At 33.7% G+C, this 26,179-nt stretch overlaps 1 protein-coding gene and 1 long non-coding RNA gene across 2 annotated transcripts; both read right to left on the bottom strand.

Annotated features, from left to right (window-relative positions):
- Positions 1-10,519: 10,519 nt before the first annotated feature.
- LOC134278293 (uncharacterized) lies at positions 10,520-16,832 on the bottom strand. Its single transcript, XR_009994409.1, has 3 exons — positions 16,708-16,832; positions 16,157-16,341; positions 10,520-10,749 (listed from the first exon to the last, which is right to left on the bottom strand). It is a non-coding gene; the product is annotated as an uncharacterized LOC134278293 (long non-coding RNA).
- Positions 16,833-19,051: 2,219 nt separating this feature from the next.
- On the bottom strand, positions 19,052-24,136 carry LOC134278294 (uncharacterized). The gene is made up of 2 exons (XM_062760610.1): positions 23,353-24,136; positions 19,052-19,470 (listed from the first exon to the last, which is right to left on the bottom strand). Exons 1-2 carry the CDS (start codon positions 24,134-24,136, stop codon positions 19,052-19,054), a joined length of 1,203 nt encoding a protein of 400 aa, XP_062616594.1.
- Positions 24,137-26,179: the final 2,043 nt, after the last annotated feature.

The raw sequence follows: 26,179 nt of genomic DNA on the forward strand, positions 1-26,179 counted from the left end.
TTCTTTGGGCAAGAAAAATTTTCCAATTTCAAATGTTTAAATGTTTGTATCTTTTAAAAACGTTTAGAAACTGGTTTAGAAATCAGAATGTTATTAAAATTTTGAAAATTTTTCATACATTACGAAGTTACACAAAACAGATTTTGATTGATTTTATAATGTTTAACGCCAAGGTCGGCAATCTATCAGCCATATTTCGGCAGGCAGGTATTAACCGGTTTATGAAAGTTTTTGATTTCTCTCGCGGCCCCTATCGAGCCTACCCTTTATAGAACTCCAGAGAAACGATCTTTTGCTTGCTAAGGGGGTTGTTATCCTTGACACGGGGCACCATTTAATGTCCAATCCGGCGGATTTAAAATTTAAAGATATATAAACTGTTCAAAATAAAATCATTTGAATATATCTCATAAAATTGCTCTAATCATTTCCATATTTAGCCGGGCTTTTTGCTCAAAGAGCAATTGCCGGCTTATGTGATCCTGTTCAAGGCAGGATGTTAACCCCATAGTCGCCATTTTAAAGTTAAGTGCAAAAGTATAGTTCTTACTCTCAATCGCTTTTGATATAATACAAACGCTAAATAAAGCATAAAAAATAAAACCAAGTTTAATCTATATAAAATAAACGTTCGTAGTAATTACTTTGAAAACTTCATAAGTCAAAGAACATAGTTCATTAGCGTAAGGATTTTGAATAATAATGTAATTTTCATGACAATACATGTGCATTGTATGACATTTTCCTCCAAAAAACCACTCATTGTTTTCACAAGAGTATTTTTTAAGCCTTGATTGATATGAAGATTATATGGCTTCTTTCTAAATCACAACTAACTTCTCGGGAATTTCTACAACTAATACATAATTACATGTACATACATGTTGCATTATCTTCGCGTCAAGAATGTTGCTGATGTGTCTGAAACAAATCAGATTTTAGTATTTAACAAGGAAGTACCCTGGTATAATAATGAATATAAACATCATAGAAGACTTGGATACACAAATTTTGCATGTTTGTAATGGACTTTTGCGAAGACACTGACTTTTACATTTGACGGCTTACTTTTACAACAGAGAAATATACGGTAGCTCTTTTGTGAAAAGATATTGATCTCAATATTAAACAAAATGATAATAAGGGGCTACTTCAAAGATCATATTACGTTGTCTAGGACGAAAATGGCAATATTCCTACCCTCAACACCCTCCTTTTAAGTCTTGACTAACTTGCGTTTTCCTTCCGAAATGTGTCTTCTTCTTTATTCAGTTACTGCATTTTTTAAGTTATTTAAAATAAATGAATTTTATTTTACAATCAATTATAATTTTTGTTCGATAAATTACTTTTAAGCCCCGAATACAACTAGTGCTAATTGTAACGGGGACCGTTACAGATGTTCCCCAAACGCTCCCCAACTCCCTTTTGGTGCCATATTCCCTGTAATCTCTATTAAATAAGAAATACTTTATGGAATTTGGACTTAATCAAGGTCTTCCCAGAAAAATACAAAATATATTTAAAAATAGGCATTGCGTGTTCATGTTCGTAACGACCATATTATCTTGTCTACACTATCTAAAATTTTAATTTACTTAATATCAAAGCATTTAATCCAAAAGTATTAAAAAATGCACTTATTCGAGGGTATTTTTAATTTTACTCATTTCACGTGCACGCACGTGCATAATTACTACACCTTCTTGTAGGAGTCCCTTATATTTATCTATGTTCTAAATCCCATCCTGTTTGATTGGAAAACAAGGGAGTTATAGCCATTTGAAGTTTCAGCCAATCAGATTGCAGCACACATGCATGCGCGTGATTTCATAAATTTTTATCTTTATCGTATTGAAGGATATCTAATTGAATGACTATATTTTAAAATTCCAAACATTTCGTAAAAAAACAAAGGAGATATAGCCATTTAAAGTTTCAGCCAATCAGATTACAGAACACGTGCATGCGCGTGATTTCATGAATTTTTTTCTATATCATATTTTAGGATATCCTAATGCATGACTATGTTTTAAATTTCAAAGGATTTCGTCAAAAAACAAAGGAGATATAGCCATTCAAATTTTCAGCCAATCAGATTGCAGCACGCGCGCATGCGCATGCTTTCATGAAAATTTTTATATATCATGCTGTAGATCTTCATAATGTAGGACTATGTTCAAAATTTCAAAAGATTATGACAAGAAACAAGAAAGATATTGAGACTTTAGTTTCAGCCAATCAGAGCGAAGCGCACGTGCATGCGCGTGAGATCTTGCTATTTTGACCATGCCATCTTGTCTATACTATTAATATATCCTTACATTATGAGTTTCAAAAAAATTCATCTAAAAAAAGAAAAGTTACAGCAATATCCATTATATTGGTCATTTCATGTGTTGCACGTGCGCGCTCTTGCAAGCACGTGCGCGCAAAATGACCTTCGTTCGGCAAATCTACATAACATGTCTACTAACCCTAAAAACATTTTACCTTAGTCGGATGTGTAGTTTACAAGCTCACTTGTGGACAAAATTTTCCCAGGAAGAAGAAAAATAATAATAACTAGAATCTTGTTGCCATGGCAACAAATAAGTCTTCCGTTCTTCTAAATCTGTAAGAATTTGCTTTTTTCTCTGCAAAACACATAGATATCATACTCGTACTCTGAAAGAAAAAAAAACTGCAAAAAGGTCTTTCAGTACTTAAGGTACTTTGATTTTCATGACCAATCTTGTTGTTATGCATTTTGGCACTCGTAAGAGCTACACGTGTATCATAGACAAACGAACGGACGAACGAACACCGTACTCTCATAAACTTCACAGTGTTTATGTTCTGGCACGGTGTTATAAAAATGTCATGAACTAAGTTAGTACCACATTAAACGTAAAGTCGTTGATTTCTACAGTAATACTATCGAGATTTGTCAGCAGAAAGATTATTCAACTACAGGAATTATTCAGCAATCGATTAATTGATTATATGTTGTTTAATGTCCCTCTAGAGAATTTTTCACATGGAGAAGCCTCCACTCGCCGGTGGAGACTGCAAAATGTTGTCCTATAATTTGGCTCTAATCGCCATTGAGCAGTGAGGAATCTTTTTGAGTCAGTACCATCTGACACACGGGACCTCGACTTAAACGATCTCATCTGACGGACCGGTCTCCACGTCCCACAACTGAAGTCCATAATACAGATATATGATGCTCTAGCCATGTTTTTATTTTATTTTTCATTTCTCAAATTTGTTGCATCAGATTTTCTTAAAGATCATACTTAATAAGATCATACTTAATAAAAATCATTATTGCAATGCATACAGCGTCCGGTGATTTTGATTGATTAAGCAGAAAATATACAGAGAGTGACTATGACGGACTATGAAATCAGAAAATATTTAATAAAGAATGGGTACAACTGATATAGAACTGATTTTTTTGTCTATGAAAATGATAGGATAATCAGGATTAAAAAGGAATCTCTCTCTCTCTCTCTCTCTCTCTCTCTCTCTCTCTCTCTCTCTCTCTCTCTCTCTCTCTCTCTCTCTCTCAGACATGTAAATTTCAGTATCTTGCGTAATGAAAAATCTACTATTATAGAATATGAATTCTGTATACATGTTAATGGTAATTATAACCAAATGTTCCAGATTGAATTGTATAACGAATTTATAATTCAAAGGCCTATAGTTGCAATAATGTCTCAGAATAAAATCAAGAAGGGGGGGGGGCTTCAAAAGAATTACATACTCGGTGATTTTATGTTTTATGAATTAAAAGGAAAATACTTAAGGTTGCATGTACATACATATAATTATATAGCATTGCATAAAATTGTGTTCATTCGTATACTTTATCTAACATATCAACAGACCTTTGCAGATGTTTTTGTATCATGTTTTTAGCGTAGCATTATTTCACACAGAAACGCGTAACTTTCACATAATGTTAACCCTTTGAGTACTAGTATTTCACAAAAATCCAAGAATCGCTTTTTCTCATCTTTAATAACTTCTCGGGTATATAAAAGTACAGATCATGTATAATAAATAACACTATAGGCCTAAGACTTTTAATCAATGAAATATACGTGTTAAAACCAAATCCAATCTATAGATTGATTTTCTTTCTTTTAAGTTGCAGATATCAATTTATTTCTAAAGGCTTTACACCTACTCTTCTATCTCTCAGTTCCCTTTTGAGTACATATAATATTTTAGAATCGAAAATAAAACTCAGATTCCGGGATAATTTCGCATTCAAATTATGTAAGAATATTTTTTTTTAATATAATAGACATTACAGATTTACACTACGCTGACAACTTTAAACGATGCATATACTGAAAGCAGTAACCAACGTAATCTTTCATGCAGAAGTGGATATGGAAACTCAAAGTCTAATTATTTTTTTTATGTGAAAAGTGTGGATATAGACGTCTGCGACGTCATGGATACTACCTCCGCCTCTATGATCTATCTCGAAAGTTCTATTCCCACTTACAAGTCAGAGTTATCTATCTTTGCTCATTGCAAAGGTCTGTTGATATGTTAGATAAATAGAGAAAATGAATTTATTGACGGAACCATAAATCTCCAAAATGCAGAATCCGATTGAATAAATAATATGTTTAGTATTTTTGTAGAATAATTTGTATATACATCGCTGTAATGTATTCTGCGTACAATATTATTTTCTTCAAAGTGCTTAGTTGACACAGGACGGATATTTTTTTTATATATAAATTTGTAAATCAAAAACTTTTAATATACAGACTAACACTACACAGCCAAATTTAAACTATATGCATATAGTGAATTAAGTAACATGCAAAAGAGAGAGTATTGAATGTATGAATATGTTGATCTGGAGAGCGTATATATGTCTCTAACGTCATCAATACTATTTCCGCCTTTATCTCGAAAGTTCTATTCTCATTCACAGGTCAGAGTTATCTTTCTTTGCCCACCTTACACATGCTACGTAAATAGAGAAAATTTCGGTACCGAAAATATACAAAATGCGGAATCTGATTTAAAAACAAATTATATATTTAGTATTTGTAGAAAAATGTCTGTTTTACATAAGAATATCTTTAAAAAATATCTAAAAACAAAAAATTCAAAAATTGACCAAAAACAAATTCACTTCCGGTTCGGACAGGAAGTACTGGAAACACACGAAAACAACTTCAAAACAAATAGAATATCATGATCTAATACTCCTGTAAATTTCATTTCTTTACCTCAAACCGTTTCCGAGAAAACTGCCGGACAAAAGTCCATTTTAAAATTCGAAAATCGGCCATAACTTCGGACCGGAAGTGAATTTTTCAAAAAACGGAATTTTATATAAACTTCATATATCAACCTACTTACATGAGAAAAATTGTGAAAATCTATCCAGCCATCTCTGAGTAATCGCGCTCACAAAATTTGGGAGGAATAATAATAATAATAATAAAAAGAAACAATACAAACACTATAAGTCTTCCGTTGTGAACGGAAGACTTAATAATAATAATAATAATAATAAGAAACAGAGTAAAAACAATATGTTCCCCAACTTCGTTTGGGGAACATAATAACTTTCCCCTCTTGAGATGTTTTCTATTTTCTTTTTACAATTCCGTATCTCCGTACATGACGCAGGTTTAAATGTCCAAGTAAGCTGTCGAATGTAAAAGTAAGTCTCTTCATAAAACTCCAATAATACAAGTTTTAATGTGTAGTACTGCTTTAAATTACACCAATTATAAATTTCATACTTTTTCTGCTATTTCCTTCAATAGAGGAGCTTGCAAATTAACAAGAGCTACACATAATTGGAAAATTTAGGTGTATTGTGCAGGAATATGATCCAGAATACGATAGTTCTTGATTCTTTCGTTGGCACGTTCCACATGAATCATGTTTCCCAAATCTTATAACAAAGCTGTGCTTCTTCCTTTGTGAAATGGGCTTTGGATGACAGGAAAGGTGGTATGTTTCATGTCACTCCTGATGGAAGCTTATCAAAAATGATAAAGCCCTTATCTGCAAGGATCATATCACCTGGCTGCAACATATGCAATACACCACAATGATCAACAATATACACTTATTTAATGACTACGAGGTAAACAGTCAAAATGTTGTCCCGAGGTAGTGGGGGAGACCTGGGAAACTGTTGCCAGAGGCCGAAGGCCAAAGGGCAACGACAGTTTCCCAGGTCTCCCAATCAGAGGAACAACATTTTGACTGTTTTACCGAGTAGTCATTGAATAAGTGTTTTATTACCTAACCTACTATATAATTAATTAAATTGGAATAAAAACACAAACAATCAATAAACGTTTTCACAACTGTGAATTCACATACTTGTCTATTATTTAGCTGAACACATAATACAAAGATTAAATTAATATTTTTAATTTAAAGTAATACTTAATAAATGGGTTGTTTGTGTGTTTTATTTAAATTTGATTAATTATAAAGCAGGTAATTAGTGATGTCGTGGTCATCAAAACGCTTGAATATCACGATGACGCTTGAAACAGTCAACAGTTCATTCTGTGGACCGGTCAACAGTTCACTGTTTCATGATCACGCAAAAACATAAAGTAAACCGTGAAACAGTTCAAAATGCTTAATTATAATTTATATAGTAGGTTAGGTAATAATTGCAGATATGGCAGATGTCTGATAGTACGTCCAGTGTGATTTCAGTGGCATCCATTGCTATTCTCGAGTAGGAAAACTCATCAAATGATTTTGGCATTGATCCTTTGCATTTCAACTGGGAAGGTATCCCAACAGCCTTCATCACTCCTTCTAACAAGATCTTGTTCAGTGCTGTAGCATAGATATATTCAATATGTTGGAGACGGTACTTTTACTGGTGTTAAATCTTTCTGCTAAATTCGAATCCCTTAAATTTAGGCGTAAGAGTCATAAGGAGCTGGCCACTGGTACTGATTCCTTGTACTGTCCATCCATTGTAGTAATCCAATGGACCCATTCTTTCAAACAAAGAAATTAATATATGGAAAACTTCAGCAGGAAATGATGTATATAACAGCATCTATAACAAAACAAATCATGAAAATGAAACCGTTATTTATAATTTTTTTTATTAATCATGATCTTTGATTATGTATACTATTTTATAAAAAAAATTAACATCTGTGAAAAAAACGCATTTTCAGCATCAAATAAATTCAACATAATACATGTAACATGTGTCAAATGGATTCTGATATAAAACTCGAGACAAAAGAGCAGCTGCTGTTGTTTAGCATTCATAACTACACCAAATGACAATCAGCTCATCAGTGAATATTATACAATTATTGCTGGTTTTTGAGGTCAATACAATGATTTAGCCATCTGAGGAGTACAATATTCACCGAGCCCGAAGGGCGAGGTGAATATTGTACTTCGAAGATGGCTAAATCATTGTATTGACCGAAAAAAACAGTAATAATTGTTTTATTATATGATTCACTGATAATTGATAAAATGATACAGCTCATTACTTGTTTGCATTTTATCAAGTCCTAGCCAAATACAAGAGAGTAGCAGAATTAAAACGTTAATAAACCTTACCAGGCGTATCAATTTGATTTTTTTTTAAAATCAATTTTAGAAGACATAAAAGAAATTTATAATGTCAGAGTCTTTTTATAGGATAGATTTTGAAAGGAAGAAGTATTATCAGGGAAAACTGACTGCCAAAAGTAAAAAAAAAAATTAATGTTCAGTAAGTGTTGGAGGGGTGTGACTGTGTCCCTGCATACCCTCTTAATTACCACCCTTACCTAAAATATATATTCGCTTATGTTTTGTTCACATGAAAATACAAATCATTGTCGTTTAAATAGCTTTTTAAAACAATTTGAATCAATTTTGAATTCCCCAGTCTATTTTTAGATCAATGTAGAGGAAATAAATCCTTGTATTGACCTGGAACGTCACGTGCAGGTCAATACAACGTAATATTTTTCTAACATAGTTGGATCTCAGCCAATCAGAGAGATGGAAATTATTCAATCATATAATAACATAATTTTATAGACCTTTTTTAATTTTTTTTTAAATTTTTAAAAATAATAATAACTAATAATAATAATATAATAATTACATAGACCTTTTTTAAATTTCAATAAACATATCTTTTACAGGGCTGCATTAACAGATCCCAGGGATCTGTTAAGGCTGTACTCAATCTTTTCCTCCAAGGAAGAGATTTTGACATCACGGATGAAAGTGTTCTCACGGAGGGGGAGAGTGCAGGCATTTTCATCAGCCGCCTAAATCTCTTCAATGATGCAGTAGATGAAATTTCCTCCCTGGAGAATGTACGTCTTCCCCTGGAGGTGACTTTCCACGGGGAAGCGGCTGTGGATTTGGGCGGCCCCAGGAGGGAATTTTTCCACTCGTTCATGGAGGAGGTGAAACATCGACTCCTCCATGTAAATGCGGGTGCCATAGAGTTACTTCTTCAAGAAGAAGCACTAGCAAGGCACCATTACTTTTACGCTGGCCTCGTAATCGGTAGGTTATGAATTATATCTTTAATAGTCATTTCTTAAAAACAAGTTTCTATTTCGGTTCTAGAATAATTATTGCTTCTATTTGTACAGGCCTGAGCGTTCTTCAAGGAGGCCCTCTGTTAGGGGGCCTACCAAATATTATTGATTGCTGCACAGAGGCCCATTCCCAGTTAACGCGCGGACTGGAGAGGACGGGTGTCCTTCAGGTATGTGAAGTTTGTGGAAAAATGTCAATATACATTGTAATAAAAAATAACTTGCCGTACTTTCGATGTATGTTTCCAATGGTGTTCACTACTTTCAGCTGATTGAACAAATGAACGTAAAGCACTTATTTACAAATGGAACCAACACGCTCAGTGTTTCCAGACTAATGCAAATGATCCATGTAGATTTCTCCGAACCTGGAAGTAATGCCAGAATAAAGGAGGAGAAATCCGTTCAGCACTTCGTGAAATACCTCCGAGAAATGTACGGTAATATCTAATATCAACGGGCTAAAAATTTTTGTAAGGAAAATTTTAAAAATGCATAACGTCTGTTTCTGAGCATGTTGCACATGCGCTATTGGGAGATTAATTTTTGTCTTTTCTACATTAGCAAATCAATTGCTAGCCAAAATATTGGTCGAATCTTGCACATGGTCCAATATGGTATATAATTCAAAGCAGAATCTGTCAGCCAGTTAGTTCACCCATGCAGATGCTCTGCCTTCTCCGTAATTCTCAGACGAGCAGATCTTTTATTAACAAGACTGGTATTTCCTGTCGCTGTCGTACAAAAGCAGGGACAGGGATATTCGATATTTTAACATTTCTGTCAGTGAGAATTTTTATCGGCCAATGAGTGCAGCCAGCTAGCAGATGGTTTGTTATATTACTGATGGTTATATTACTGTCTGTAATATATAGTTCATACAAGCAAGGCCAGTCTACAAACAGGTCTTCAAAGGTAATTGTGCAGCCTGTGTACATGCTCAGAAATATGCTTCAATCAAAAACATGCAGTTAATTCTGTTTTTAGTTCACGTCCGATATATAGATGTGACAATTGAAGAGAGCACCAACGCACTGGGCGCGTGCCTCCAGGTGTTTAAAATGTGTAATTAAATATAGAAAAAAAAATATTCTCAAATAAGGGGTGTCCTCACCTTAATAATATCAATGATGCTTGCTTTCTTTGAATTAACGTACATGTATATATGTTATTTATATTATACGGAAAATTTAAGATGTCCATTTCAATCATTGTAGATTTATTTAAGGCGAACATGCAATAATAAGTAATAAATTTACAGGCGTAGTCCCCCTCTTGTTCTCACTTTTAAAGATGTGTAGGTATTCAGGTTAATCAGTACATGTATATTTACTCAGATAGTACTTTCGGGCATGAAAAGATGGGATATGTGTACGATTTTATTATCTTGAATTTTGTTGAAAGTTATCACCCTCTGACTGAAATAATAAAATACAAAAAAAAACAATGTTAACAGAACTTTAATATATGGTAAATAGAAAGTCATTTTCAATATTTATTTAATATACTTCCAAGGGGTAGAGTGGGTCCAAAATACTTTATGTAGGAATATATATTAAATAAGAGTTCTTCGGTCCAAGTTTGTTGAAATCTTGAGCCCCAGAGAAAGGAGGGGCCACAATACCCTGTACATGACACAAAAGAACAATGAATTAAGCTATAAATATTTTAGGGAATTATTTTCTAGTAGTTTAAATATATTTTTATTCAAATGATACATGTATCTAGGACATGTAGTGTCAAGTAAAGATTTTTATCATTCATTCATGATAAATAGTTTGAATTATTCTAAGTTTGAAGAAAATTTTTATGGATAAACTGCATAAATACAAGTAAAGTTTACCTGTTTTTTGATTTTGATTTTTCAGAGTTTTGATTTCAACAGTTGGAGCTGATTCCTGTTTTTCTGATGCACATCCCTTGTTCCATGCTGCCTTCCTTTCATGTGGTGCATCTTGAACAAACTCTTAAAAAATCATCCAAACAAAAATCAATAAGTATATGTTTGATGTAAAGGCAAAACAGAGGTCTTCAGTATATATAAGATATATGTATAGGGGAAAATAAATTGCAAAAGATTTTATAAGTATGATCTCACAATTTAAAATCAAGTTGTGGGTAAAACATTGGAAGACCTTATCTGAAATATCTGTTGTTAACTGAAAGACAATAAAAACTAGTGCTAATTGTAACGGGGACCGTTACAGATGTTCCCCAAACGCTCCCCAACTCCCTTTTGGTGCCATATCCCCTGTAAGCCTCATTAAATAAGACAAACTCTATGCATTTGAGACTTCAACAACATTTACCCAGAAGTGTACCAAGTTCATTTAAATTTTAGCATTGCACGCGTGTGCATGTGAATGCATCAGCGTAATGACATATCATCTTGTCTACACAATCTATATATTTTAATATACTAAATATGAAAGTATTTAATCCAAAAGTATTAAAAAAATACGCTCATTCAAGTGTATATTTGATTTTACCCACTTCACGTGCACGCACGTGCATACACGAGCATGGTGACCATACCTTCTTGTAGAAGTCTATTACATCTATCTATGTTCTAAATCCCACCCCGTTTGGTTTGAAAACAAGGGAGTTATAGCAATTTCAAGTTTCAGCCAATCAGATTGCAGCACACGTGCATGCGCGTGATTTCATAAATTTTTTCTATATCGTATCGTAGGATATCCTAATGAATGACTATATTTTAAATTTCAAACCATTTCCTCAAAAAACAAAGGAGATATAGCCATTTTAAGTTTCAGCCAATCAGATTGCAGCACACGTGCATGCGCGTGATTTCTTGAAATGTTTTGTATATCATATTGCAGGACATCTTAATGTATCACTATATTTTAAATTTCAAAGCATTTCGTCAAAAAACAAAGGAGATATAGTCATTTAAAGTTTCATCCAATCAGATTGAAGCACACATGCATGCGCGTGATTTCATGAAACTTTTTCTATATCGTATTGTAGGATATCATAATTCATGACTATGTTTAAAATTTGAAAGCATTTCGTCAAAAAACAAAAGATATATTGCGATTTTTGTTTCAGCCAATCAGAGCGAAGCTGACGTGCACGCGCGTGAGTTCGTGCTAATTTGACAGTGTCACGATATTAACACTATTAATATATCTTTATGTGATGTGTTTCAAAGCATTTCATCAAAAAATGTAAAAGTTACGGCCATATAAATTATAACAGTCATTTCACTCACTTCACGCGCCCGCACGTGCAGGCGTATGCGCGCAAAATGACCTTCGTTCGGCACATCTACACAACACACCTATTAACCCTAAAAAGGTTTTAACTTAGTTTGGTGAACAGTTTCTGAGAACACTTCCGGACAAAAAAGTACCGGAGAAGAAATAAGAAGAAAAAAGAATAATAATAATAATAATAATAATAACTAGATACGATCTCGTTGCGAGCAACGAGAGGTCTTCCGTCCGATTTAGGAAAAGAAACCCACGTAAAATCGAGCTGAAAAGAGATTTAAAATTTTGGTCACAAGGAGGATTGAAACCATGTCGCCAATGCGAATGCGCATTTTTTTTTTACTTTTATATCCCCAACACGCTAACCATTAAGCTATTGGGAATACTGCTCTAAATATACTTGTGTATACCACGGTACTTTTGCAACAGTTCACCTGTCTAAGAACTATAAAAAGCATTCATAATTTCGCGCCAAACGCGACGAGTAAATATTTGCGCCTTTTCTTTGGACTGATCTATTAGATAGGTATGATAGCATCAATTAAATTTTAAAAATAAAACATTCTTAGCGCCTTTATTTTATTTTGACGTTAAGAAAGTATATGTAACACATTATACACATTACATATCGTATCTAGCCCAGTTACACTAAAGCAGTGAAACGGAAATTAAGTTTTAAGATTGACACTCAATTGCAACGTACTACTGTAACGTGTCGGATATGAGCGGTCAGTAGGTCCGTGCTCGGATTACCGAGTTTTACTGGGGATATGATTGAATGCAATATATACAGATAATAATATGACACCTGCCTGGTGTCTTTAAAGTGGCTACAATATACTTACACAGTATGATTTAACTTTGTAAGAGCTTCTCTGTCCTAATGACAAACCTATAGCTAATGCCACACAGCTACATTTTAACTAGTCACTGACTACGGCAACTTTGCACAATCCTATTTGATCGATAAACCATTTGGTTTCTGTACCAAAGTGAAAACAAAAGCCAGTTGGCTGTACTGCCCCCTTGTACCTCAACTTAATCAATGATCACAAGTTATCAGATATCATATTGATAAAATAAAACAGACTATCTTTCTTTTGGCAACACAATTATTATTTTCTAACAGAACATCATTTATATATAACACTTGTATAATTCTTTAGTCAATTGACCAATTAATTACAATATTTACATTGATTATCTATTATAATATAAACAAGTAACGGGAGGTAACTCCTCCAACCATTTCACTACTACGTGAGAGTCGAAGTAGTTTTTTACATTTCATGTATCCTTATGTCAGAATGGTTTAATCAAACGCTCAGCTGCCTCCATAAACCCCTACTCGCGAAAAGGCGGATTTGAGAGAGACAGCCGCCATTTTGGACCCGCTTCAGATTTTTGAATGCAAATATCTAGACTTTAGATTTATCAACATTCAAACAAATTAAATAGTAAGCATTATAAGGAGGGCTTCTATTACCATACCAAATAAAAATGAAAAATACTGAAAAACAAAAAAGTTAGAAAATACGATTTTTTTAAGTTTGCAATTCGTAACGACCGGAAGTACTGACGACGCACGAAAAGGCGATTCTGCAACCCACAAAGTCATGATCTATCATCTCCAATAAGTCTCCAGTTCATATCCTTAGCCATTTTCGATAAAAGTGTGCGACAAAATCGCATTTTAAAATCAGGAAATTGTCCATAACTTGGCATCAGAAGCGAATTTTCCAAGTTACTCTTCGGATGTAACAACTTCATATAATGACGCATATTTTGTGAAAGTTTCATGAAAAACCACTGAATAGTTTTCGAGAAATCGCCTGCACAAAATTTTGTCAAAAAAAATAATAATAATAATAATAATAAGAACTAGAATGAACTCGTTGCGAGCAACGAGAGGTCTTCCGTCCGATTCCGGAAAGAAAACGTAAAATCGAGCTGAAAATATAAAAAAAAAATTGCACACAAGGGAGATGGAACGCAAGTCGCCAGCATGAATTTCCAACACTCTTAATATTGCGCTATTGGAACCTCTACTCTAAATCCACTTGTATATATTCACGAAACAGTGCTTCTCTCTTTGAATTATCAAATGGCGGGTCACTATTCAAAATTTAGCGCCAAACACCACGAGTTAATCTTCGCACCTTTTCTTTGGAATGTTCTTTTAAATAGAAGTGATAGCTTCAATGAAATTTAAAAAAGAACGTTCTTATAGCCTAGGCTTCGAAGTTTAGAAAGTATATTTAACACATTTTACAAATTCCATAATGTACACTAAAGCGATGAAACGCTTATAATTTTTTTTTAATTTCCTGTTTATCCCCAAAGTGAACTATCCCGATAAGTTAATCGAAAAAGGTTGAAACGTTTCGCCGAAAAACATGACTCGCCCTACATAAACGACGGTCAGAGAATCAGATATCATTTATGCTTAATAACCTGAATCAGGTCTTTGAGACAAGAATGCAAGAATAAACCAGACCTGCCTACCCTTTTCGTTTCAAGGGTGTAATTTCAGAAAATTTTTGGTGGAATTTCAGACGTAAGAGCGTAATCAATCATGTTTTCCTACTTTGTCGTTTTACAATAATAGTTTATTTCTTTCAGACCCACCGAAATTGTACATAACTAAACAAACCTGGCATAACCTTTTCTTTTTCGAATCATCGATTGGCAAAAAAGTGTTGTAAAATATCAGTATCTTATTATATATTAAACTCAAATTAACCGCACACCCTTAATCAAGCATTTGGTCAATGTGTATCAGATCACTTCATTGAAGGCTTGAGTTTGCATGTTAATGTTTATACAAATTAATCATAATAACACTTATTTTTCTTTTTAACACTCACATTTCTCTTTCTTCTTCGAAGCAATGGTAAAGTGAATTAACTTGGGCATAGAAATGGGCATACTTATTGTAATATCATTTAACAGTTGAAGTAAGCATGCAGTACCATCTCGTGTTCTTCGTCGCCCGCGTGGCGCAGTGGTTAGAGCGTCTCCTCTAGAGTCGCGAAATAAGGAGTCATCCCTCATCTTTGCCACACCGGTTTCCATATAAGTATTAGGTATATAACGTTAGTTATCAAACTGTTCCTCTATTAATTACTTTAATTAGAACTTCTCATTTTATTTCAGCTGCTTGTACTTTGACTCTTAAATTTAGACGTTTATAATGGATTTAAACCAAAATAGCAAAAGCGTAATATTAATATCAGTGGCGTAATAGCGTAATTTTGTGGTAAAAAGCGGAAGAATTCCGCCAAAAGCGGAAGGGTAGGCAGGTCTGATAAACTTCATGAAGCGATCTTCAAAAAAATCTTTTTCTTATTTTTGTCTTATTTATTAGTTTAATATGACACAAGTATGCATAGAAAAAAAGTGGTTAAGATTTATACTTGATATTGACATTGATATAATTGATTTTCTTTTTTGAGAAAGTATTATTTATAAGTATGATTTACGATCTGTTTTTCCGTTATGCACAAAAGATATTAGGTATCGAATTCCATTTGCACATTTAGTCTTTTCTTTTTCTACTTTGAGAACCAGCCAAAACCAATTATAGAAGACGCTAGTTTGACACTGAACTGCAACGTAACTACGACGTGACAATCCAGGTATTCCTTTACCTTTCATTTATCCTTATGTTATTTTCGTTCAAGCAAACGCTCGGCTGCCTCCGTAAACCACTATTGTGAAATGTCGGCGTTGACAGAGACAGCCGCCATTTTGGACCCGCTTCATATTTTTGAATGCTAATATCTAGAGTTAAGATTTATCAGCATTCAAGCAAATTATATAGTAAGCATTATAAGAGAAGTTTCTATTAACATACCAAAAATATATGAAAAATATTGAAAAACAAAAGAGTTAGAAAATACCATTTTTTTAAAATTTGCATTTCGTATCGGACGGAAGTACTGACGATGCACGAAAAGGTGATTCTGCAAACCACAAAGTCATGATCTATCATCTCCAATAAGTCTCCAGTTCATATCTTCAGCCATTTTCGATAAAAGTGCGCGACAAAATCGCATTTTAAAATCAGGAAATTGTCCATTACTTGGCACCAGATGCGCAATTTCCAAATTTCTCTTCGGATGTAACAACTTCATATAATGACACATATTTTGTGAAAGTTTCATGAAAAACCGCTGAATAGTTTTCGAGAAATCGCCTGCACAAAATTTTGTCAAAAAAAAGAATAATAAGAATAATAATAATAAGAAACAGTAGAATCACTATAAGGTCTTCCGTTGAGACGGAAGACCTTAATAATAATAAGAAACAGAGTAAAAACAATATGTTCCCCAACTTCGTTTGGGGAACATAATTGGGGGGTTGTTTGTTTGTTTGTATTAATTTTACATTAACTTTGTAGAACTACCTGAATTCTGAGTTTCACATGTGCTTTGATCTTCATTTGGATGTGAAATCAACTCCTGCAGTGATCCTGCATCAATAGAAGGACCACCTTTTGGCGGTATGACTTTCCATAATAGTTTTAGAATTGTCTACAATGTATGTATATTAATTATACATAAATATGTAATGTATAAATTAGTGTTGGCAAATCGCACAATTTTTAATTACCGGTTACTCGCTTAATATTCCGATCGAGTACCCGGTTACTCGGCTGATTTATTCATATGTATCATTTATCTCATCTTTCACTCATAGATTCTAATACAACAATATAAAGGTATTGTAGTGTATTAACTTTATAAACTTTAAAAGAAAACGCACGCAGTATCTAAAATTAAAATAATAATTGAAACCAAAAATTTAATTAAATCAGAAGAAAAATAAATATTCAATGTTTCACGCTATTTTACAATGGCATTCATCAATTTTACTTTTCAACCACCGATATATGTTACGACCAATGAGAATAAGTTGCCTGGTCTGCTTGAACAACAGCAGAATTACCGGATGTGCTGGTTGCACTCTCCAGAACTGCTCTTGTAGGGGAATCTCCAGTGGAAAGACCGAAAGCCATTTCTCTATTGTGTTCGCCTGATTCCCACTCCTGCTTTTGTGTTTTTTTCTGAGACACTTGATGCAACTCGAATGAATGCTGAAAAATCATAGAAGTATTTAATGAGGTCAAGCTACTTCCAGGCAAAGGATTTTCACATTATACATTTTACATGTATATAAAAAGTAGAATCAAATGGGGGTTAAAATTAACAGTAATCAACCAATGGGATTTCAGTTAAAAAAAAAATTCTGTAAAATATGTGGAAATGAAGAGTTTTAAAAAAATTCTATTTAAATTGATATTTTATTGTATTGAAAAAATTAAGTATTTATATGTACCTTCATTCTTATGAATCCTGCATTGTTGTCCCTCCTCATATATTTTGATTTTGTTCAGTGGGAAGCTGAGTTTTGATGCTTCACAATCCTGAACACACTTCCTCCAATCTTCTGCCAGGAGTCTTTGCTGGTCCTTGTCTGACAAAGAACGAAAGTGGCGGAAGGGATGGTATGTATGGAAATCTGGTTCTTCAGGCCCATCATGGAACATAACTGCACCCTCATGTAAAGACCACCACATGTTCTCTCCACCATACATAAAATCTGAGATTTTCTGGTAGTGGACTTGAAAAAGTGTTGGTCTCTTCAGTATCAAATCAAGATCAAATTCCATATTTTCTGACCTTGGTAAGAATTTCGCCTGATGACTGACAATGGATTCTTGATGCTTAAGGTAGTCCTTCTTGGTCTCGTCCATCTGTTGAGCATTATACCGTAAAACTGCATTATACCTTCCCACACTGTCTGTTAGCTGTATTTAACGATATATTCCTTAAGTCACCAAATGATCTCTCCTCTTGTTCCGGACTAAGGATCTAAGGCAGAACAGTCTATAAGTTTCAGGACAATGTACTGTTAAACTGTGAAAGTGGCTGCCAAAGAACCTTCTGGTGGTCATCTTCTTTGGAATTCCGATGACAGATTTTGAGAGGATGGAGATTTTAAAACAAGGGTTGTATAATCGTAGTCCTTTCTTTGTTGTTCTCTGCTGGTATTCACTGTAACATATAGATATGATTTCCACCAAAGCCATACAGAGTTCTGAAATTTCTTTGCTGATTTTTTTCTCCGTGAATTTGAGATGAGTAAACATGGCTAGCTTGACTGCAAATAGACGGGCATCAGACCCCTTAAGCTGGTTTTTGTCCCCAATCGTTGATGTAGAAAATTGTTCGAATTCTTTCTGTGTTGTTAAGTTCTCAATATGGCAAGGTAGTTCTAAAATTAAATTCTGTACTATGTTGGTTATGTCATGTAGAGGCTCGTAGGGTGGTATCTCGTATAGGTGGAGCAAATCAGTAATATCTTCGTTGGTTGGCATAAGGGCAGGTGGTCTCTGGATACCTTGAAGAGTTGTTGTTAGTTCTTCCTGCATCTCAATTTTGTTTTTGTTAAGGATATCATGGCCTCTGGCTCTTAATTCTGCTTCAAGGTCTGTCTTTTTTAGATTGGACAATGGGGATGGGTTTGTTACTGAAAATCTTTTCCATAGTTCTCCATCTTTGAAAATTTGCATTCGGTCATCTAAGGAAGGGTTCCCAATGTTGTAAACATACTCTAAATTTTGATGCTCCTTTGATCTTGCTCCACACAGGCAGCTGTAGTTCCCACCCCTTTGATGGCCGGCCTCAAACTGACTAGCGGGGCTATCCCCACTAAAAACTCTTGGAATATACTTAACTTCCTCATCCTGCATTCTTAAATTTTTGAGGTCTCCAACCCTATCCTGCATGTATGACAGCTGGTCAATATCTGAACTTGACGATTGTCCTAGGATGTAAAGGTATGGTCTCTCCACCTTTCCTTGTATGTCTATAGGGGGGGGGGCGCTCAGGAAACCTTTTCGTGTACTCTTCATTAGTAAGGAAATTGGCATTATCATAGATGGTACTGATCATTACGGTGAAGTAGCTATGATTTAATATTTCAGAGTGGTCGTGCCAAATTTTTAGGTGTCTTGTATTCTCCATCTTTTGCAGCCTTTCTTTTGCTTCCTTGTCCGAGTCTGGTTTTTTTCTCCAAGTTTCTCAAAAATTGTCTGCAGCTGATTTGATGTTAATGCGGCTACTTCAGTATTTCTCTGATAGTCTTCATGATTGTCCCTCATAGCATTCATGATATTTTTTAAAGGAATCATCCTACCATACACTGTCATCTCTTTGTCAATAAGTCTACCATTTTCATCTATTTTTTTGTTTTGTAGATTTTAGGAACAATTCTCTCTCCAATGTACAGCTCCTTTCTTCCAAGTTTACTGATAATTTCTCTCAGTGCTCTAGCAGGTCTGGGGGTGGGTACTGAAACTTTCCGAAAAACTTTTTGCCTTGCTCTTCGAACTCTCTGGAGAAAGTCCCTACCACTGATCCCTTGATTCGTGTTAAGTTGGTCACAGTTTACACCATTTAATTTTGCAAACATCTGTAGAACCTGACCTGCATTATTTGGAATTATCCCTCGTTTGTTTTTCATCTGAAACTTAAGGGCAAGATATCTCCAGATGACTGGAGACCCTGGCGCTAAATTTCTCATAAATTTCAGGAATTCCTCTCTTTTGAACTGGTAATTATCTATGTTGCCAATATGCTTCTTGGCCTTCTTTGTCCCTTGTAATTTTTTTTGAATTTTCTGTTATTCTCTTTCTTGCTACATTTGGTGCCTCAAAGAAGATAGATAACCTGTCTCGGACAGATTGGCTATAGGATTTTCCAGAAGCAAGAAAATTTTGAATTTCATTTTCGTTGTTTCCTATAAGCTGACTTATAGATTTTGTGCTCTCTCTTGTGATTTTGATTTTTTGTTTTCGTTTTTGTTCACTTGTGTTTTTCTCGATCAGGTTAAATTTTTTTGTTACTGAAGACTTCAAATCTGTGTTGAATTTTTTTTTTTCATGATAGGTTCTAACACATTAAGGAGTTGTTCTGCTCCATTACTGTTGTTATGAGTCATTTCACTAACAAGTTCATTTGTTTTTTTTAACCAACTGTTCTGTGTTTTCTGTAGCAGAATTGTGTAATACAGAGTAATTGATCATTGAGGTTTCACAAGGCACACAGTCGTATACAGTATGCCTCTGTTTGTCTTTGTGAGGAAGGGGCATCCCATTGTTGAAGTGAAAATTTTGATATGAAATCTTCTTTTTTTTCACTACATTTATTGTTGTTTTTCCAGTACTTATTTTGTGTAATATAATTTTGAACTCTTGGTAATTGACATACAAATTTGTCATAGGGCAAATGCATCTTTGGGTATTTTTTCATTACATTATTGTAGAAATGAAATCTAAATGATGCAGATACATTTGATGATTTCTGATTGGTAACAGAATCAAGCAGTGTATCATCTTTTGAAGACCACCCATTGATACTTTCAGGATCTTTACTGCTACGCCCAATGATGACTTTGGCAAAATTGCAAACATTCATGATGATGTAATGTTACTTAAACATTGACGTCTTATTCCTGACCAAATTTAAACATTTGGCTATTTTACACCATTATTGTCCATTAATTGGGAATAATGCATGCTTTTCGTTGTGTTAAAACATTTTGTTTTTCTTTTGTTCATATATATAGTCCTGATTCTTAATGAATTGGTTTTTATACCTGAGCCGAAGGCTCAAGTGAGCTTTTCTGATCACATTTTGTGTCATCCGTCCGTCTGTCTTTCTGTCCGTCCGTCTGTAAACTTTTCACATTTTTGACTTCTTCTCAAGAACCACTGGGCCAATTTTGACCAAACTTGGTACAAAGCATCCTTGGGTGAAGGGGAATTTAAATTGTTAAAATGGAGGGCCAATTTCCATACAACAAGGGGAGATAATCAAGAAAAGACAAAAATAAGGTGGGGTCATTAAAAAAATCTTCTTCTCAAGAACCACTGGGCCAATAAGGCTGAAACTTATGTGGAGGCATCCTGGGGTAGTATAGATATTAAATTGTTCAAATCATGACCCCCAGGGGTAGGGCGGGGCCACAATGGGGAATCAAATTTTTACATAGAAATATATAGGAAAAATCTTTGAAAATCTTCTTCTCAAGAACCACTGGGCCATAAAAGCTGAAACTGATGAGGAAACACCCTGAAATAGTGTAGATTCTAAATTATTCAAATCATGACCCCCAGGGCGTAGGGCGGGGCCACAATATATATTACAAGGGGGAAATCTGGTAAAGAACAATATGACAAAAGATTCTCAGGTGAGCGATGTGGCTCATGGGCCTCTTGTAAAAAATTTTGGTTGGTTGGTAACTAATTACACATTGACCTTTGTTCTTTGTTTGAAGTAAAACATTTTTTTTGTTGTTTTGTTTAGCTTCTTTTTGTAGTATACTGAATATTTCCTGAGTGAAATAAAATTCCTGTTGGTTACTATTAGTTGAATTGATTAAGTTTGATTCCTAAATATTAAATGGCTGCTACTGAATCAATATGTTGTACTCACAAAACTTTTTTTATGAATAATGCTTGTTGTTATTCAAGGTCCATGTTGTTGTCACCATATTATAAAATAATCTCTAAATTAAAATTTTATTTAAAAAAAATTAAAATGAAATTTAAAAAAAATTAAAAACTTAAAAAGAATATTTTTTTATTACTTAGTTCATGATTATTATTATTTTTTTTTTTTTTGAATTTGGTAGCTGTTTTATTTTTTTTATAATTTTTATCAAATGAATTTATAACTTGTTTTGGACTTTAAAATTGATTGAAAGCTTTAATGTTGAATATTTTACTTAATTGGAAGCAACTTTAATATTGTTTAATGTTTATTTTACATTCCATAATGTTCAAATGCTTTTGCTTTGAGATTTTTTTCAGGACACAATATGTGTAGAATTTTTCATTACTGAACTAAAAATAAAATACAGTGTATGCTGAAATATTATTTTTGTGTGTGTTTTTCTTTGTCTGAATTATATATATATACATATATTTTTACAATTAATTACTGAGTATTTGTTCAAATGCCTTATTGTTGCTCATCAGCCTGCTGGATTCGCTAGGTTTATGCAGTGTCAGGGCCTTTACACTGAAAGAGGCATAGAACCCCTCTATAAATGTTGCAAATATTGAAAATAAAATATATAATTCATTATAATTACTACTATGCACAGAAAATATGGGACACAGTCTTGGTTGTGCTGTATGGTTTGTAAAACGAATTCGTTTTCCTTGGGCCTATGATGCATGTTTGAAGTAGTATTATTAACCCCTCATGATGTTGAAAACAACCAAATTGAACAAAAAATAAAAACACTTTCTAAAATCTAAAAAAGATTTTTTTGATAAACAAGTACAAATATCAAAAGAAGTACGCCATGAACGCGTATTTAACGTTTTCAAATTTACCGTGCCTCTCAAAATTGACACAGGGATTATCTGCCCTTGATCCTGATCTTCAGTGCGTTTTAATTGAGTTCGGCTACATGAAAAATAAACACTGCTGTCGAAAACGTAAAAGTCCAAAGATATCCTGTCATTTTTTAGGGTTGAGGCTTCCTTTAATATTTAATCTGAACATTATTGTGCTTGAAAAGTGCTGGGAGCAAGTTGTGTCTTGAAAATAAGTACCGTTTCTTGACCCAGATGTAGGTTGGTGTGCGTGAAATCACTAAATCTTGACTATTCAATGCATCAATTCTGTATGTTACGGGACGTGTTATATTTGCTCCCAGCACTTTTCAGATTAAGAAACTTATTATCTTTGATAATATATGAACATCAATTTACAATATGGTCAGTATATCCTTGAACTTTTGCGATTAATACAGTCATGTTAAGGTTATCTATTTTTATCCTATCACGTGACACTCAGCTGATGACGCGACTACATTCAAGTCAGAAATGTATGAGAGGTCTATAGTAACATAACGGTGCTAATGTTTTTTGATTGTTATTATGGGATGGGTCTGTATCATATGTCAAAATTTGAATGGTTTTTAATGCTTTTATTTCATATATTAATTCATGGGCGTCCTTAACAAAGTTGCGGCGTTAATCTTGCGGAATCGTTCGTATAACGTGATCGTTCGTGTAAGTTGTCAACAATAATGTTCCAACCATTGTAGTCCAATTGTTCCTAATTGGCTTGACTCTTGGTCTAGGGAAGAACTTCAGATTTTTCAAGAGGGTGACGTTGTCATTCAGCCTATTATAGAGTTATTGAAAAATTCATCAGAAAAACCATCAAAGACCCAAATTCAAGGTTTTCATCCAGATTCTAGAGTTCTTTTGTGTCAGTGGGATTCTCTTGTTATTGACGAAGGGTTGCTCTACAGAAAACCGAAACGTCCAGTCAGATTTAGTGGTGAACAAAAACAGCTAGTGGTGCCCCAAATTTTACAAGGCAAAATCTTTGATCAATTACACAAACAAAGAACTTCAGGTCATTTTGGCATAGAAAGAACCACAGATTCAATTCTCCGATGCTTTAAGCCACCCTGCACATTTTTTGTTACCCTTGGAGTATATTTAACGTACTTACGAGAATTTTCATGATCGAATCCGATTTCAAACTGGTCTGCGTCACATTGTTTATGATCACTCATTCCACGGAATGCGAAACATTTACCGTTATAGAAAAAAATTGCATTACTCAATCCTGACGCGGTTTCTAAGGAAAATACTCCTGTCTCCCACATCCTCATTTCATCTTTTTCTGTGACGGGATCACACCTCTTCTTATTTACACCGATACCTTGACTAGTCAGGCTTTTCATATGTGAATCCAGAGTTTTTCTAAAATCCCGAAAAACAAGATCGTCGTCTTTAAAAAAATTAAATTGTCTGTCATAACAATTACTCCTTAAATACCGCTGTAATGCAGCTACAATCTGAGTTAACGTATTAGGGGGGTAAGCCGTTCCATCCTTTCTGCGAATTTCTATTATGAATCGTTGCATCCAAAAGTTCAAAGCTTCATTTGAAAGACAGCATATATTCTCAGAAATAACACCACCTTCCATATGTGTCTCGGGTCTTGTATTTCTGAATCTAGCCCAATCTGTCCATAAACGGACTGCCCAATTATTTGCTTGACGAGTCTTTTTCGGAATCCCGGCAGCTTGCTTAATTTTGAGATCCGCTCCCGACACTGGTGATGCAAATCTTGCATGATCGGTCTCATTTTCTACCTTGAAAAGCTGCTGAGTGGGAATGTTCAAAAGGCTTTGCGATAAAACACCATTTGCATCATCATCCGGTAAAAAATAACAGAGTAAAAAGTCTACATCTTTAAAAATGTCGCTCTCGTCATCAGAACCTTCCATTTTAGGTCTAATTGTTTTCCAACTGACCTCTGACCCGTATTTTGGCGCAGTATCTCCGCGGGCTGACTAGTTAGCCAATGAAAAAGTGCGATAGGTTCTAAGTAAGTTAGATCATATGAAGTAAAATTTTAGTTGTTAAGAAGGGGGCTCGGTCGCTTCGCTCTCTCCGCCTCTTCTTAACCACTAAAATTTTACTTCATATGATCTAACTATTACTTCAAAAAACTTTAACCTTGGTCACAACTTTTAAACAGTAGATGCTAGAACTTTTATATTTCACATATGTATTCCTTGTTGCAAGACATTTCATTGGATTCAAACAACCTTGACCTTGACCTTTGAGATTTACGTACTTATGAAAAAACTTTAACCTTGACCATTACTTTTGAAGGGTGAGGGCTAGGGCTTTCATACTTCACATATGTAATCCTTGTGAAAAAAATTATATTCATTTGGATATCAACAATTTTGACCCTTGGATCTTGACCTTGGAGTTGACCTACTTTTAAAAAACTTCTTAGTTGGCCGTTACTTTTTAACGGTCAGGATAAGGGTTTTCATCCTTAAATAAAATCAACTCCAGTGTTACTTTCTAAATACTAGTAAATAACATATGATAGGATGTTCATATTACACACAATATGTCATCAAAGATAACATCTCACCCACAAAGACACCGAAAGCGGGGGACCACAATTCTTTGAATTTGCTTGTTTGTTTGTTATTTTAATTTACGATTTTTTTTCTTTGTTAGAACATTTGTTCCTTTAAGAAAAAGGTAGGCACATTTTGTAGAAACTTTTTCTAGCTTTTTTTTTCAAATTTTGATTATTTAATTTGTTTGTTAGATTTTTTTTCTCTGGTACAACATTTGTCCTTTTTTTTTTAGTAAAATGTCGCATTTTGTAAAAAAAAAAAAAAAATTGGTAAAATGATAATAGTTTTTTTATAGCTTTGTTTTCAATTTTGATTATTTAATTTGTTTGTTATTTTGATTTATGATGAATGTTAAGCTTGAATTCTGATATCAAAATTATTTTGTCGTAAACCCGAAACTTTATATAGCGAGTCTCACATTCACATCAGGTGTATTTTAAACACATAAGTGTCTTGTTTAACTAATGTTTGTAAGTTTTTTTTTTTCTTTTGGTTACAACATTTGTTCTTTTTAAGTAAAATGTAGTTGCATTTTTTAGAAAAGAATTTCTAGCTTTGTTTTAAATTATAATTATTTAATTTGTTTGTTATTTTAATTTACGATTTTTTTCTTTGTTACAACATTTGTTCTTTTAAGAAAAATGTAGTCGCATTTTGTAGAAACATTTTTGTAGCTTTGTTTTAAATTTTGATTATTTAATTTGATATATATTGATTAACGATTAAAGATGAATGTTAAGCTTGAATTCTGATGTCAAAATTATTTTGTCGTAAACCTGAAACTTAAGAACATTAAATTCTTAGGTCACATATTTCTGTCATTTCTGAAAATAAAAAATCAAAGAATATGAGTAGTTTTAATAAAACAATTATTTCAAATACTTTCTTTTGTATAATATGATTTGAAGTTTGATGACTAGTAATGAAATTCAATAAATTTGTTTTATTTATTGAATTATTTTTATTGACTTATCCACATTTTCCTTTGTATTTTCGGATATCAACCGATACAAAAATTCAATCGTATCATAAAAGGCAAGTTTCATTTTGTGTTAATGCTCATAAAAAAGTGCCCCGATTAAACTTTTTTAATAGTCTTTCACAAAACTTGATGAATTGTATTCATCAATATTTCCTGAGCATTTACTTCGGAAAGTTCGTTATTGATCAGTGCTTTGAGTACGTAATATACAAATGGGTAAGGCGAAACATGTTTTCGTGCAATATCTACTTCGGTAGCAAATTTATTATAGTTTATTCCAGTATCTTTTTCACCTAGACATAATTGTCAGAAATACTCGTCCTTCTATGCAAATTCACTCCATGTACATATTCAATCTTCATTAAGAACTACATAATCCATTAAATTAAGCACACAGATAAGTG

The sequence above is a fragment of the Saccostrea cucullata genome, unplaced genomic scaffold, assembly GCF_032062105.1.
Source record: "Saccostrea cucullata isolate Sc308-1 unplaced genomic scaffold, CSIRO_AGI_Scuc_v1 ctg6686, whole genome shotgun sequence".
NCBI lineage: Eukaryota > Metazoa > Mollusca > Bivalvia > Ostreida > Ostreidae > Saccostrea > Saccostrea cuccullata.

Coding starts and splice junctions, on each gene's coding strand:
- LOC134278294 (XM_062760610.1), bottom strand. CDS start 24,136: ATGGAAGGTTCTGATGACGAGAGCGACATTTTTAAAGATGTAGACTTT. Junction 19,471..23,352: donor ATTCGATCATGAAAATTCTC/GTAAGTACGTTA, acceptor AAAAATTACAAG/GGACAAAGAAGGCCAAGAAG.